We start from the raw sequence: 16,619 nt of genomic DNA, 5'->3' as shown, positions 1-16,619 counted from the left end.
TTTATTTAGTTTATAATAGCAAGCTTTTAAATGACCTTGTAAAACAGCCAGAAATAATAATGGAAAACATGGGATTGTTGTAAAACACGTGTCAAGATTTTACCAAAGCTCTTAAACCTTATGGTAAATAATGTTTCAGGAGTATGTTCTCTGACTGAAATTTTTGAAATTGCAGCATCGGAGGTAAGTAGATTATTACTTCTAAAGTTGTTAAATGTTGTTTTATGCTCCCCACTTTTGATCTATATAAAAAATCTCTGTACTGTAGTTTCAACTTCTTGTTTGGATTTTAGGAGGCTTAACAGTTCAATGTCTTTGATTTATCTCCCCCCCCCCCTTTTCCCTTCCAGTTTCGTAACCAATTAAAGCAATCAAAGTCTTCAACAGTAATCCCTATCAGTTTACACAAGATATCTTTGGCTCCGGCACCTTCTTATTCTCCAGAGACAGAGTTCACCAGCAGAAGTATGAACTTCTTACTTCTATCTGAAGAATACCTTTCATTCAATACAAAGCTTTTTAGCATGATAGTAGCATGCAATGTTTTCTTTTATTTTAATTTAAAAGTCTAGATTAACAGCTACAATGCCATTTACTTTTACATGCAATTGATTTAATGTATTTTTTCTTAGAACATTTCATGTAACAAACCTATTTTATCTACCACCTCACTCTGCTGCATGGAAAGACCAGGCGTTGTTGTCCTCCTTCACTCATAAGAATGATGCATGAGCAGTATAACTGCTGAGATCAGGGCTCAGAAATCTCAGCCATGCTAATTCTGCAATCACCAAAATTCCATAATGTATTGATAAATAACAGAGGTTGCCACAGCTGATAATTGTGAACTTCTGTCACACTGCTTGTATGAATAAACCAATATTATGAGTGAAGAAACTTGTCAACAGCAGTGAAAAGCAAGCTCTTGACTGCCTTTCGGGTAGCAGAAGATCCAGAAGAGGATCTGATGTGCGAGTGTGAGCAAGCATGTGTGTGCAGCTAGATATAACGAGTGCCCTAGCTTATCAGAATGGTGTGTCACCTTCCCTAAACATTAACTTGCATGTGAATTGTGAAATTGCATCCAAAGCAGCAGACCTCAAATCACAAGAATTTGATGCAGGTGCACACCAAATTTCGACACTGAGTTTATTCCTGTGCAGCTTCTTTCTTTGTTTGGCAATTGTGCTTTTGTTCACTGGTACATTTTATCATTTGTTGCAGGTGGCTTTCCGCTTCCTCTGGTGGATCCAGCGACATGCCCAATAGTTCCTGGACAAGAAATGACTATAGAAATCTCCAAGGGGCGATCAGGCCTTGGTCTCAGTATTGTAGGAGGAAAGGATACACCACTTGTAAGTTGTTTGGTGGTTTTGGAATACTATTTCAAGTTTTCATGAATCTCAAAGCTGCTCCATTTTTGGTACAATGAAGGAAAGAAATGTGGAAATTCCATAATACATGTTTGACATGTATGCTTGGATGTTCTTTTAATCTCTCCAAAGGACACTGGTGGATACTAATATAGCCACAAATTTAATGAAAGCATGTCATGGCCAATATGTATGAGTAGATGTGTGATCACCTTCTTATATTCTAAGCATTCTCTGTTGTGCATGTCTTTAAAACAAAAGAAGCTGCTTATTGCTTATATATTTAGCTTATTTCCCACCTATTAAAAATGAATTCAATGTGACTTACAATAATAAAAAATGGTAATTTAGGTAGATACAGTAAGCCATTAATGATCTATGCATTATGAGTAATCTTTGACTTGCTGTTATGCCTGAACTAATTCGATTTTGGTTGGTTTTGCTCCAAACAAGCATTTTAGTTGGTAAGTCAAGAATAGACCTTACCTTGAGTAAATGGTTTGTTTGAAGCAAGCAAAACAGAATTCTATTACAAATATAGAATTAGCAGAAATTTCAGTGTGAAAAGTTATAGAAAATGAAGAATACACTCCATTTGATTTGGGCTTTTCAGCCTGGCTACCTAGCACATAATACGGCTAGGAAAGCAACAGCTATAATTAAAATGTATACGAGAGAAAGCAGCAGTCAATATACCAAATCACATAACCTCATTTGCTTGCCATCCTCTTTGTAAGAACATCAGAAGAAGATTGCTGCTGGAGCAGACCAAAGACCCAGAGGCTAGTGTCCTGTTCCTACACTGGCCAGCCACATGCTTATGGAAAGCCCACCCAAAAAAGAGATGAAGGCAATAACTCTATCCTGCTGCGATTCACTAGCAAGTGGTGTTCAGAGTCATGCTGCCTCTGATCTTGGAGATAGTATATAGCCATCATGAGTATTAGCCTTTGACAGCCTTATCCTCTATGAATTTGTCTAATCCCCTCTTAAAGCTATCTAAGTTGCGCATAAATTCCCTTAACGCAGCATAGCTTAACCTTAACTATGCACCTTGCTTGATCTGCTGTTGCATATTTGATGCTTCCTTTTTCTGATGAATGTCGAGTACCAGACACGTGCACTTAGATTTTCTCTTAAGTATATGGTTAAAAGGGGCAGGAGACTAAATATAATAGCTTTTTGCACCAAAGATAAGCTTTTGAAAGTGTGAACTTCAATATCAGTGTGAAAATTGCATAATATCACTGGAGGTGTAAAAACATATGTAGGTTCTTATTAGAAATATGTGAAAACTGTTCCCATGGATTAACAGATTTCTTCATTGAAAAATCCCTCTTTGAAATTTTGACTTTTATTGTCAAAATGCAGATTGATTGGATGATATTACTTGGGTATTGTTGGGCTTTTTACAAAATAATCATGTTTTGTACAGGAGAAATGAAATTTCTACCAGCTTCCTGTCTGCTGCCTCCTTGCTCTCCACAGGCATGTCTCAGAAGACTGGAAAAATATGGTTCATATTTTTTGCCCATTGTTATGTCATGAAGCTACAGTTTAGCAATTTTCATCCTATTGAGACCAGGGGCCCACCTTTAGTAGTCCAAACAAGCATTTGGGCACCAACTTCTTAATTTTTTTTTAAAGAATCATTCGTTTGTATGATAGGAATGCTGTAGCTACGAGCCATTTTAGGTCAAGCTGCAACCTGGTATTTGGTCCTGATTCACCTGTTGAAGACTAAAGTATAGTTTGTACAACAGTGAATCTCCACAGCTAACATTAGGCTGTAGGACTGGATCTTACGACCTTCATATAACAAGGGAATCTGAAAAGCTGATTGTAAGAGAAATCCGTCTCCTGCTTTGTGGCCATTCCAGCTGCATTTTTCACTATTCTTGTGAAAATTATACAGTTATGGGAGCATGCTTAATAAAATTTAAACTGCTTTTTTAATTCGGTAAATGCATTAGCAATTTGACCACACACCTTCTTCCTGTATGCAGCCTTAAGCATTTTTTTCATTCAGCAGTAATTTGTACTGCAAATGAATCCAGTGTTCTGTAAATACATGATCACTCATGCCATAGAAACAAACCAGAAGTTTGACATGAGACCTTGACTTTTCGCTACAGCAGAGTGGTTGTAAATACTGTTAGTGGGACTGCAAAGGAGGAAGCTTCAAAAAAACCCAACTCCATCCATATCTTTATCACAATACTTGCTTTCAGGCAAGGATATTAATATTTTCTTCCTCCTCCATGTCTTTCTCACTTCATGTCACCTTGCCCTGAGTGATGTAGTGCTATTTTGCTTTAAATGTTTTTTAAAACTGAGCACATTCTGTGACCTCCTGCTGACTGCTCTTCCTGTGATGAATAACTTTATACAGAAAGCAAATTCCATGTTACTGAATAAATGAAACCTGTTCATTTTCATTAGAATTAGCTGCTGAAAGCCACTCTGGAGCATTATTTTGTGTAGATTTTACTGTTCCTATCACATGCTTATGTGCTTAAGGCTCAGTAAAAACATGATAAAACATAGTTATTTATAAATCAATATTTTGTTGAAAAGATCAAAGCAGATAACAAAAATACATAAACCTGTACAGTAAAAACCACGTAAAGAGGTTAAAACAGACATCAATTAACTATTGTGGAAAGATTTGTTCTTAATTGCCTGTGTAGGAGTAGAAGTGGCTGGGGCAACCCAGTCAGATGGGCAGCAAATAGTAGTAGTAGTAGTAGTAGTAGTAGTAGTAGTAGTAGTAGTAGAATAATAATAATAATAATAATAATAATAATAATAATAATAATAATAATAATAATAGCAGAAGAAGAAGAATAGAAAAGTTGTGAGCTGGCCTTTAAAAGTTGAAACAGAAACTACCTGCTGAATCTTTCTTGGTAAAGCTTTCCACCGGTAGAGCCAATTTCCACTGGGAGAGCCATTATATCCTAGTTATAAAGGCTTTGTGTCTTGTTGTTGTCAAATGAGCCTTTCCAACTCGGGGAGTGACCAACAGTGCTCCTGCAGATTATCTCCACAATCAAACTAGGATATAATGGTTCAGGTGATGTAAATTATGTAAATCAATGCAAGGACCATGAACCTGCCTCAGTAGTAGATGAGCAGCCTGTGCAACTTCCAAACCAGACCCATGGGCAGCCCCACATAGAACGCATTACAGTAATCCAGTCTTGAGGTTATCACTGCATGGACCAAAGTGGGCAGGGTATCTCTGTCCAGGAATGGCTTTAGCTGGTGAACAAGGCAAAGCTGGTAAAAGTCGATCCTAGTCACAGAGGACATTTGGACCTCTAGTAACAGCGATGTAACTAGGAGTACCCCCAAGCTGCACACGTGCTCCTTCAGAGGGAGTGCAGCCCCATCCAGAACAGGTACCTTGTATAGTTCCCAAACTTGGGAACCACCCAAGAGCCTCCTTCTTCAAGCATAGTTTATAAGCCCTCATCTAGTCTACTGTATTCAGATGCCAATCCAGAGCTTTCACAATCTCCTGATTCCAATGTTATGGAGAAGTAGAGCTTTGTGACATGAGCATCCTGGTTGTCAAGAATCTTATTTCTACCTGTAGTATCAAGGATGGGACACAGACAGCACTCTCAATTTATGACCTTTTTAGGCACTCCCTAGTCTTAGAAGCAGTGCTCTTGTTGATGCAAGCTAGAACGATGTTGACCTTGTCATGACACAGCATGCTTTTGATTGATGCTCAGTTCTTTGCTCATTATAACCCCTAAACCAACGTCAGAAATGTGGCTGCCTAGACATTTATTCCTATTTTATACTTGTCCCTGCATTTCTTCCCATATTCTTTCTTCCTGCCAAGTTTAACCTTCTGTTGCTATCTGCACAGCTCTCCGGTTTCTAAATACAGTTTTTGAATTCTTAGCTTATCCTCCAGAGTATGTGCATCCTTCTCAATTTTGTATGGCTGGTTGTTAAAACTGATAGCTTGGGAATATTCCGTGGGAGTATGTGGCATTCCATTTCAAAACAAATGGCATTGCTGGTGAAATGATAAAAAATATGCTGTTTGAAGTGTCTCCCCCCCTCCTTTGGGGGGGGTCTACTCCTGACAATAATTGTATATCACAGAAACATTCCCTAAAGCAACATCTGCTGCTGCCTATATTTTCCAGCCTTGGTAATAAAGTTAATATATTTTTCAAATTCATTTATTGTGGTGGATTTAACTTGCAGCCACGCTGTACAAGGCTGAACACCCCTGTGAAGGCCTTAAAACAGCCATTACTCATAACACCATGGTTTTAAATTATATATTATAAGTTTATATTAAATTATAAAAGTTAAGCATGCACGACTAAAAATGCAAGTTGACTTGGAGTTCAGATTTCACTCATGCCTAGCTGTGTATAATATGGTGGAAGTATTACACAGAATAATTAGCCAAATTATGGCTAATGTTAGCCGAAATCTGGATTCTTGCACTGGAAAGAGGAAGAAACCCCCTTTTACCTTAGTGGCTGTGGCAGATATAATGCTGTAATAAAAATACACAAGCGTGTTAAAAATACATATAGTAAAAATGTCTAGTCATTGGTGCTGCCAAAATGCTCAGAAATAATAATAATAATAATAATAATAATAATAATAATAATAACAATAATAACAATTTATTTATTTATACCCCGCCCATCAGGCTGAGTTTCCCCAGCCACTCTAGGCAACTAAATACCACCCCAAACATATTTGTCTGATGCTGAAATGCTGATAAAGTTGGTGTCAAGCGGGCCTCTCTGGGGAGAGCATTCCATAGACAAGGAACTACTTCAGGGGAGAAATGTTATTTCATTGACACCCAGAGAAGAGCCTCAGATGACAATCCTAAGGTCTGAAATAATGTCAAAACCAGCACTGCAAATTAGACCCAGAAACAAATTGGCAACCAGTGCTGCTAATCACAGTACACCTTGAGGCTATGGAACTGCATGTTCCATTCAAAGTGAATTCCATCCTCTTTCAACAATATTAACCCTGATTAAAACTTACTGACCCGGTTTCCCCCTTAACAAATATGTGAAAGCATGGTATGAAGCTGGTTAAAGTTGCCCACTGTGTGGTTATAGTTGTTCTGGGGAAATGTGTGGCTCTGTGAGTGATCTTGTAACATGCTCGGTATTTTGCAACAATGGTTAAGAGATCATCAGAGTAATATATGTGGCTGGGGCAACCCAGTCAGATAGGTGGGGTACATGAAAATGATGATGATAGGAAAGGTCACAGTATTTTCATGTCAGTTCTGCATTCTGGACTGTAGTCTCGGAACTTACTTTTAATGTATAAGCATTGATACTGAGATTATGTGTTCTGTTAGGATGCTATTGTGATACATGAAGTATATGAAGAAGGAGCAGCAGCTAGAGATGGCCGACTTTGGGCTGGTGATCAAATCCTTGAGGTAAGATTCATTATTTAACTCTGCAAATATTTCTATGTTCCATACAAAACCAATATTTTCAGAGGGAAAACCATGCATTGTGCAAGAAACATGGCTGAAATAATCAACTTATTCCTCTAAATAATAATAGATAATGTGGATTTGATCTACTTCATCTACTTAAAATGTTGAGATCCATACGCATCTATTGATTTTGTATTTAAAAAAATGCATATGTATATTTATCACATTGCAAATATATAAAATACAGGCCAAAACATATTAATGCAAAGTTCTTAACCTGAAGCACTATTTCTGGGTTAGCGGAGTCTGTAACCTGAAGCGTATGTAACCTGAAGCGTATGTAACCCAAGGTACCACTGTATTTAAAATTATTTCTGAACCCTTAAAATCTTGTAGCTATTAACTGAAATTAACAGAAGCTGTTTTTATCTTCCGTAACTCATCTTCATATCAACTGAGGGTGTGTTTTTTTTACAAGCCACTTTATGAACATTACTGATTTTTCATGTGTCTTGCATTCAGATGTCAGGTAAGGAAGGGTTAGCAAAAAAGCTGGCATTTGATTGTAGCTTAGAAAGGAAGTCCATTCATGATGGTTGCAGAGTGGATAGAAGTACCTCACTGTCAAGTCAAGAGAAATTCCCAGTCCACCTATTAGGGCTTCCATGTAAGGAGGTTAGGAAAACATTGAGAGCTGCTTGGGAATTACTCTTAACAGCTCTTTCACCGAATGTTTCTTGTTTTGGCTGCTATTCTTAAATAACAGCTGTGTATCACAGTAATGTGTCATTAATAGCAGAATGGATATATCAACCAATAGATTGTTAATGGACCATACAGGAAACATGTTTGCAGACCCAGGTGCAAAAATCATGTGCGTGTGGCGTGGCACAGGGCCAGCCAAGGGTAGAAATAAGACACAGGACATCAGTATTGGATTGAAACTGGCCACAACTTTTATTGATTACAGCTGTAGGTAGGCTTTGACGAAGGCAATGGGTATCAACCTACCCTCCTGCTGGTTGATTAAAAAAACCACTTCAATCGAGAGTCACCCTATGCCATACATCAAATTAGGGTGAACCCATTAGGGCCGTCACCTGGAAGGGTGCTATGGTCCATCAGTGGCCATGTGGACTCCTGGGCAGAAGCACGTTTTCCCAGTTCGCTTTAGTGGGGTATACAATAAGCTAATGATCCAACCCAGTGACTTATTTGCCCAAAGTTGTGATGATTGCTCTGAGGTAGGCAAAAACCCAAAGCCTGGCCAATTGGTCTGCAGGAACAAAATTATTCCCTGGTCCCAAATTCAGTGATTGATTATTCCATAGCGAGGTTCACCCCACCTGCTCACTCAACTTTGGGTGGACTAATCAGAAACAGGGCAGGTGGATGCAAAATCCTGCAATGATCTGAGCAGGGAGGCCTATAACTCACAGTGGTACCTTGACTGTCGAACGTAATCCATTCCGGAAGACCATTCGACTTCCGGAACGTTTGACAACTGCGGCGCAAAGGGCGGTCGGCAAAGTCAATGGAGAAAAACGAAAAACACACAGCAGAAGCTGTTTGATTTCCAGGACACGTTCGAAAATGGAAGCGTTCGAAAACCAAAACATTTGGCTTCCAAGACGCTTGAAAAAAAGAAGTACCACTGTATAATGAATAGGCAAACTTGAGTGAAGCCAGAACTGCTGCCGCAAGCACACCCCTCAGCTCACTATGATTGGCCCATTTAAATGGGTGCACCAAGCAGTGTGGCCCTGCGGAGAGGCTCTGGCGTCCCCCAATGGCCACATTGTGCAGAATTTGGCCCAAAGACTGGGCTGTATCAGACCACAAACTGCCAATCCCCTGGAGCCTCAGGTATGTGGCCATTGCATGCCCTGGTGCTTGGTACAGTTTGTGGCCATTAGAACTCATCTAAGAATTCAGCGTACAGCACTACATTCATTTAAGTTTTATTGATTTGCCTTGTCAAAGCCAGGCATATGAGCATGGGTGTCTGTATGCACATGAACACGCACACATCCATGATGTACATACACACCCATGCCTCACCCCATACTTTCTGGTTGCAGTACTTGTAGGTAGCATGTCTTTTTATTTTTCTCTGAAATCACTAGGTGCATGTGCATATTTCTTTTCACAGTGCATGTTTGCACTGAGATTTTGCAGGTTGTCAGGTGTATGTCTAATTGCTGCAGTCTGCACATACTAAAGTCTTCAGCCAACACTGGCCCTCCATCTCTCTATACCACAGAGAGCTAGATCAGCGCAGGCTGAGCAGGCTTTGTGGCTCATTTTATGATGAAGGCTAAAGTTATTTTTGTACGGAAGAGGTTCAACAATAAAATGGGTTATCGGGTATCTGTTGCATATTCTCCACTGTTTCCCAGAGAAATCATGTAACCAGTGGCATTGCGGTCCTGGGATGAAAACAGGGGATGAGGCACCTGGATAATACCTGGCAACATTTCAAGGTGAAATCAAGTGCTATTCATCTAAAGGAAGCCAACATCCATGTGCCTTATAAAAACAAGGTTTTTGATTTTGCCTGGTGGGCAAGAGGGTGGTGACCGATAGGCCAAAATCGGTTTGGAAAGATTTATTTTAAATGCATCATCAGAAAACCGGCGAATACATTTTGGTTTATACAAAGTATAAGCATAATAGTATCAAGGGCACATTATACATGAATGAATTATTGAGAAAGGAAAATACTATTACATACAATATGAAGTTTACAATATGCAAGATTAAAGTTATATACAATTTAACCATTGCTGAGGGCTGCGGTGCTCCACCAAAACTCCCCTAGTTAAAGTTGACTGCATAATCCCATCTATCCTAACTACATGGCCTTTGAGTTTAAGAGAAGAACATAGCTACCAGTCCAGAATGAAATTCTGGGAGTCAGGCTCCTGTGGGCTTTGATTCATGTTACTAGAGATCACTTTGGTGTCCAGGGTAAATCAAACAGAAAATTAGTCCAGGTAAAAACTAAAGAAAATGTTTAAAAATAAAGTAGTGATCCTGACTCTGTTCATTAAACTGAAATGTTTTAACTGTAGCATTAGTTTTAAGAGCAATTTAAAGTTGCAGTGGTGGTCTGGTGTGCCATCTATTGGAATCTAGAAAAATTATTCTCTTATGATTCAAATTATCGAATTGCCTAAATCTTAACAGAAAAAGAACACTGGTTACAAATTAATGGCTAAACAGCTACTGGTATATGAGTTCTAACATGTTTACAAAAATGAAGAGTCTTAGCCCTCCAAATCATAAGCAGATATTAAGTCTACATCCCTCTGTTTTGGTGGCTAGTGTAAATCATTGTTGCTTAAATTTATTACCCACCCTGGGTCCTTAGGATGAAGGGTGGGTGATTGATGATGATAATTACTCTATATTTCAAAAAGTATTCTACTGAATAGACTTCGGACATGCTGAATTTGTACTATAAAATGCTAAGAAAGTTTCCCATGGAACTTGTACGAGGATCCATGGATGATAGTTCTTCCTAATGTATGCTTAAAAATTCTTACGTCATCAGAAACTAAAAATGGATACTATGTATGTTCATGACCAATCATTTTTTAAAAATGGTTCTGCTTCAGTTAAGGTAGTAAACATAAAGGTAATTGACCACATTACAGGGTACTGTTATACATTGGGGGAAGGGGCAAGGATCCCCTAAACTCCTGGCTGCTAGATTCTCCCCATAATTCCTGGATTTATTAAAAATTGGAATTAATCAAGGTTTTATTAAACTGTGCCAAACTCCACTGGATTCATCTTATGCTAATGAGCCAGGCCAGCCTAGGATAGCCAGCTGAGTGTGGGTCATAGGAGGAACAAAGATATTAATGGCCGAGCTATTGACCCATCCAGAAAGCTGTTAGGAGGGTGAAGACTAGGGTATGCCAGACCAGGAGGGGTGGGGCCCCTCCTCCAGCTGTGTGTTAGTGGGAAGAGACGATGGGGGTTTAAAGGGTGTAGGATTTTAGTTTAGATGATGTAAGCTAACAGGGGAAATGTGAGTTTTGCAAGCTGGGCGGGTCTAGAGCTCAAGGTGGGCTGTCTTGTTTTATACTGCAGAGAGGGTCAGACACAACGTTTGGGATCTGAGGGTGCAGCAGTGGAAGGAACAGGACCCTCTCGGGATATGAATGCTCTGCACTCTCCATCTAGGCACAGGTTCTGTATATGTGTAAATAACCACAGATTCTGCTGTGCCTCATTGTCCAAAAGGAAACACATACCCTGGTCCCAGCGTGCCTGGTATTCCTGGAATCTTGCAGCGTTTGGAGATCAGGGTGGCATGTGACAATAGTATGCTAGCGGACATCTGGCCTCTTCTAACCTTGCTTTTCTACAATTGCAACCTAAAATGAAATAATACAATGAATTGTATTAATCAGTGAACAAGAATGACTAGCATAGAGTGGAAGTTCTGGGATTTTGCAGTGGGACTCTTTCAGACCTCCTGGCTACATGATTTTGCGCATGAAATGCTGCTAAAGTGTTGCTTCCTTTATTCATATGACTTCTTTAACGATAGAAATTGTGATTTGTTCTGAAGTATTACTTTGCTAGACTAATTAAAATTCAATAAGCAAAGAATATAATATGCTGCTGTTTTATTCTAGGTTAATGGCATAGACTTGAGGAATGCCAGCCATGAAGATGCTATAACAGCCTTGAGACAGACGCCTCAGAAAGTACAACTGGTTGTGTATAGAGATGAAGCTCATTATAAAGATGAAGAGAATTTGGAAATTTTCCATGTGGACTTACAAAGGAAAATGGGCAGAGGCTTAGGGCTAAGCATTGTTGGGAAACGGTAAGGGTTACACTTAATCATAGCTCTGTGTGCAGAACGTTACAGAGCCTTGTCTTCTCTTAAACTGAAGATCCCTCCACAGAATAAGCTGCAAAGATTATGTGCTCTTTCAGAACAGGTGCAGTATTTGTAATGGTGGTTACACCTTTAGCTTTTCTACAAGTAGAAGGGTGAAACATGCAATTAGATGCATTATACCTGAATCTGATTTTCCTTTTACATTTAGGAGGACAAACCTAGTACCTGAGAGCTACTGTAGTGTAATGACAGCTGCCAGTCAGAATGTTCCAAAATGTCACCTCAGCTTCTGACTCACGAGGCAACCTTAGGCAAGCTGTTAAGTCTCTCAGCACCCTATCTAAAATATGGAAGTAATAATGTTGACCGCCGTATATCGATTTCTGAGAGTACACTGATAGCAAGAATGATTTAGCCACATAAGAAAACCAGTGTTTTCATTTTAAGACCAGTGTGTGGTCTGATGAACAAGCATTAAGAGGAATAGCTTAGTCGGTAGACAACATGAGACTCTTAATCTCAGAGCTGTGGGTTCGAGCCCCACATTGAGCAGCAGTGGGTTGGCCTAGGTGATGCTTATGGTCCCTTCCAACTCTATAATTCTTCTGTGATTCAAGTAGCTGCTCCTTAAAACTCAAGACAGGATTTGTATTGTGTTGCTTGTCCTGGATAAAGGTAAAAGGACCCGTGACCATTAAGTCCAGTCGTGACCGACTCTGGGGTTGCGGCGCTCATCTCGCTTTATTGGCCGAGGGAGCTGGCGTACAGATTCCGGGTCATGTGGCCAGCATGACTAAGCCACTTCTGGCAAACAGAGCAGCACAGAGAAATGCCGTTTACCTTCCCACCGGAGCGGTACCTATTTATCTACTTGCACTTTGATGTGCTTTCGAACTGCTAGGTTGGCAGGAGTTTGTCCTGGATAGCAATATCTAAATGCCTATATTCCTAGGAATTGTATGTACCTTTTAACAACTATTTATTTGCTTGTTACAGTTATATCCCACTGGTTAATAATAATAAAACCCACAACTGAAAATTACCAGTATACATAGCACATTAAGCAGTAGTACAACCATAAAAATCGAATAAGAGCAGATAAAAAGTCTAGAAGGGGGGGGGATATCATTAGATACCTAGACTAAAATGCAGAGCAACAGAGAACATACAATGTACAAATTGTTTTTAGAAAATATTTTTAGTGGTGCAGCAATGCCTGTGCTTCTTTTCAACTGTTAGAAATGGAAGTGGAGTATTTATCTCTGACGTCGTAAAAGGAGGAGCCGCTGACCTTGATGGGAGGCTAATTCAAGGGGATCAGATCTTGTCTGTCAATGGGGAGGATGTAAGGCATGCTTCACAAGAGGTGGTTGCTACAATTCTTAAGGTAAGTGCATAGTGTATTCTTGAGCACTAAATCATGCTTGCAAGGTTTCTGGAAACCGTTTTTTTTTTTACGTTACCATGTGGTTGTGGTTTAAGCAAAAGTATGATTGTTTGCATGGGGGTGGGGGTAATATATCTAGGGGGGAAATTAAAAAGCCACCAGGGTGTAAATGCTGTACGTTTCTTTGCATATCCAAAGTGTGCCCAAGGGCTTGTACAACTAGAGATTGGACGACTGAAAGCTGGATCTTGGCTGTCATCACGGAAGACATCTCAAAACAGTCAGGTTAGTGGCAGATGGTGCATTAATAAGAAATGGGAAGCTGATGATATAAAACTCTGGATGTGAAGATTTGACCTTGTAATTCTGGAAATTGGTCTTACAACCCAGCTATAGTTGTAACCCAGAGAGTCAAGGTTGTTGTTTCAATATTTTGGGTGACCCATATGTCTGTGTATTAACCATTGGACAATACATCCACCTTAAGAGACAGAAAATGGCTTGGCATTCCATTTCATAATACATGGGCAATTTTACTGTGCACTTGTACTTTTTTTTAAATGAAATCAATAATTGCACCGACAGGCTGCGAACAATAGATTTTGTTTTCACTTTTATCTTGCCCTTCGGTCCACTTGGAGCCACCAATGTGCCTAGCAAGCTTTTCAGCAATAAAATATGTGGGAAACAGTTGAAAAAAGTCATGTATCAACATTATGCAAATAACATGTGCCAATACTAAAGAAAAGGCTGTATTGTATTCTGACTTAAGAGAGCTGGCCAGCAATCGCTAGGATTTTCACAGGAAAGCATGGAGATTGTTAACTAAGTCATTTATCACCAGTTCCTGTTTCCGCTTGCTGTCATTTTCCAGCCTGTGTGCCCTTCTGTCGCAGACACCCAAGTGCCAAGCTCTAATTTTGCTTCACCTGAACTGCTGCACTGCAACCTTCCCAGTCAACATGTGTATTATTCCTTTGCCTTATTCCCTGCTAGTTTGAAGAGAACTCTAGAGAGCTGACAGCTACTGCTAATGAATTCTCCATGCACCCTGAGGAGCACTAATCCAGATTCTGCAGAAATTTCATTAGCACTCTGTGGCCTAAAAATCTGTTTAGCTAGAGGAGGTTTTCGATTTTTTCACACACAAGACTGCACAGCTAAAACTTGGCAGCTGGGCACCAGATTTGGTTGGCAAATGAAATGTTTCGGTGAAATACTCTTGCTGTATTAGAACACATAGGAGTTCTAACCTCTCAAAGCTTTCCTGGAGTTTATTCTGTAAATTCTCTCTTACTTGGTCTAGTTAAGAAGCCAAGCAGAATTGTGTTGTCTGTCTACCATCCAGTCTCTTTGAACCTTTTTTAAACACAGATGTTGGGCATCCATATGTAAAAGAAAAACGAGTGCTTCCATGTGACTTATCTGTTGAACATTAGTGTCAGCAGCTGTCTGTGAGGGTTCTTAGTAGCACAATCTGTCAGTGCTTCTGGAAGTTCTCATCCAATGTCATAGTGAGGGGAGCAGGTTTGCAGATATTATTTATTCATTCTTTAGTGAGGCCATGGATGGATACTGGACAAGAAAAGCTCTGATAACTTCCATTTTGGATTTCTGTAATACATTGTGTGGGGGATGGCCTTCCAGAGGACTGGAAGCTTCTGCAGGTACAAAATACAACTTGGTTCCTTCCTTCATCCTTACCGGTTTTGCCTTTGCATTTCAGATAAGCCAACACAGTGTTCATAGCCACTTTCACCCTACATTTGCTCCAGTTATCTCCACTTTACAGAATTTTGTCAGCACTAAGAGGTCGTCCGCTGATTCCTCTCACAGAAACTCAGGTATGGGACAGAACCTGCAAACCAATACAACCCTGTGAATTATGCTGAATGTTCACTGCCATCTTATTCTGTTCATTTATAAAACCCAGTTAGGTATTTACTTCTGTATGTAGCAAGGAAGCAATTCTTAGCAATAACTCCTAAATATGAAATAGTCCTGTGAAATATGGAACAGATGATTAGGAGTTCCTAATGTGCTAATTACAGTTTCTCACATTGTATTTGAAGTGGCCCAGGTCCTGTTTTTCCTTTTTTGATTCCACTTTGTGCAACATCTAAAGTTGGCTGTTACCTACTAAGGTTCAGGGCCCAATAAACTACTTAATTTGTAATGGGCAACTGGCATATCCAACTCATTTCTAAATACTGAAGGAAAAGCCCGGCAAGACTTTAATTTTTCAGCTATATGGTTCCCCCCCCCCCCCAATATATCTGCAATTAATTCTAGTTATGAACATTTTAGTGTATGTAGTTAAGTATTGTAAGGTATTTATTTGGGGTGTTCACTGACCAAAATATTTGCCTATAAGGTAGCAGACTTTATGCACTCTGCAAGGGCAACTATGCTTGCACATTTCACCCATTGTCAAGAAAACCTAAAGCTAGTTTTTAATCTCCCAATAGTGATCAGGACGGAGAGCAAATTCAGACAGACTCCAAACTACATTGGTCAGCCTACAAAGCATTTCAGATTAGGGCTTGCTGTTTCCCAAAGCACTGAATTAGGTTCCAGACCAAGGTTTGTAGTTGCACACCCCTAGTATTTGTCATTTGCAACAAACCTAATAAAGCAAAAGTTAGGCAAAGGACATCCATATTCTATCACCATCTCTGGGCAAAGATATGCAACAGTCACCTTGTGTCTATTGGGGGTATACACTTGAACACACTTCAGTGGATAATGGGTTCCCCACTTCCATGCTCGGTGAACGGCAGACGCTAAGTCCTTTTCCAGTTGCATAATGTATTTCTTGCTCTGGCATAAACAATTTTGATAATAAACAATTGTCATAATTTTGAAACGGCAACCAGGGACTATAATCCCCTGATGGCATTATCTCTTAATTACAGAAATTAATTGTTCATTTCTTTATTAGTTGGGACAGATATGAGCCCGAGGACTGTGGAAATAACAAGAGTGAGTAGCTTTTCTTACTTTTCAAAGCATTTAGTTCTTATTTTAAGTGAAAGGAGCTACATAAGGTTCTTCCCGTGTGTAAAAGTTAGCCGCGTTTGTTTCTTTAAAAAAAACAAACTCAAAACATTTCTACATTTGTTTCTAAAAAAAAATGTTCAGCTTTTATTTTCAGATTTTTATTTTTTTTAATGAGAGGTGATGAACTCGCTTTGGGCTGTATGTGAACATGGGACCAAAACAGAGTTTGGCCATTTTGCTCACCCATCCTTAGTAAAATTATATTAATACCTACTAGTGGTGTAGTAGTCAGATTGTATAGTTTTGTTGTGGCCTTTGTATGTGATGTATGTGCCATCATCTTTCCACAGCTTATATGCATGAGTTGCTACCAAATTAAGGGTTCTGTGGATCAATAGGAGTCTCATATAAAAGAACCAGTGGCTGCCTTTAGGTTGTGTTTTACTTCTCCAATTAAACAGGCTTTCCATACACGCATAAGGATTATCTCCTGGACTTAGTTGTTGCTAAATCAATATTGAATGATGCACAGGAAATTGCTAG

At 39.5% G+C, this 16,619-nt stretch overlaps 1 protein-coding gene across 23 annotated transcripts in view; it reads left to right on the top strand.

Moving 5' to 3' along the window:
- PATJ (PATJ crumbs cell polarity complex component) overlaps positions 1-16,619 on the top strand; it is a 157,515-nt gene that overhangs the window by 126,579 nt on the left and 14,317 nt on the right. For all 23 annotated transcript variants that reach the window (XM_083621228.1, XM_083621239.1, XM_083621247.1 and 20 more), the window contains 8 exons: positions 351-465; positions 1,225-1,355; positions 6,739-6,822; positions 11,478-11,671; positions 12,929-13,076; positions 13,275-13,361; positions 14,803-14,920; positions 16,018-16,058. In XM_083621228.1, coding sequence (XP_083477354.1) covers positions 351-465; positions 1,225-1,355; positions 6,739-6,822; positions 11,478-11,671; positions 12,929-13,076; positions 13,275-13,361; positions 14,803-14,920; positions 16,018-16,058 — 918 coding nt within the window. The remainder of the gene's footprint in view (positions 1-350; positions 466-1,224; positions 1,356-6,738; positions 6,823-11,477; positions 11,672-12,928; positions 13,077-13,274; positions 13,362-14,802; positions 14,921-16,017; positions 16,059-16,619) is intronic.

Source organism: Podarcis filfolensis (assembly GCF_964270895.1).
Source record: "Podarcis filfolensis genome assembly, chromosome: 6".
Lineage (NCBI taxonomy): Eukaryota > Metazoa > Chordata > Lepidosauria > Squamata > Lacertidae > Podarcis > Podarcis filfolensis.
Note: the sequence above shows the minus strand (reverse complement) of the source record. Positions and strands in the feature narration are given on the sequence as shown.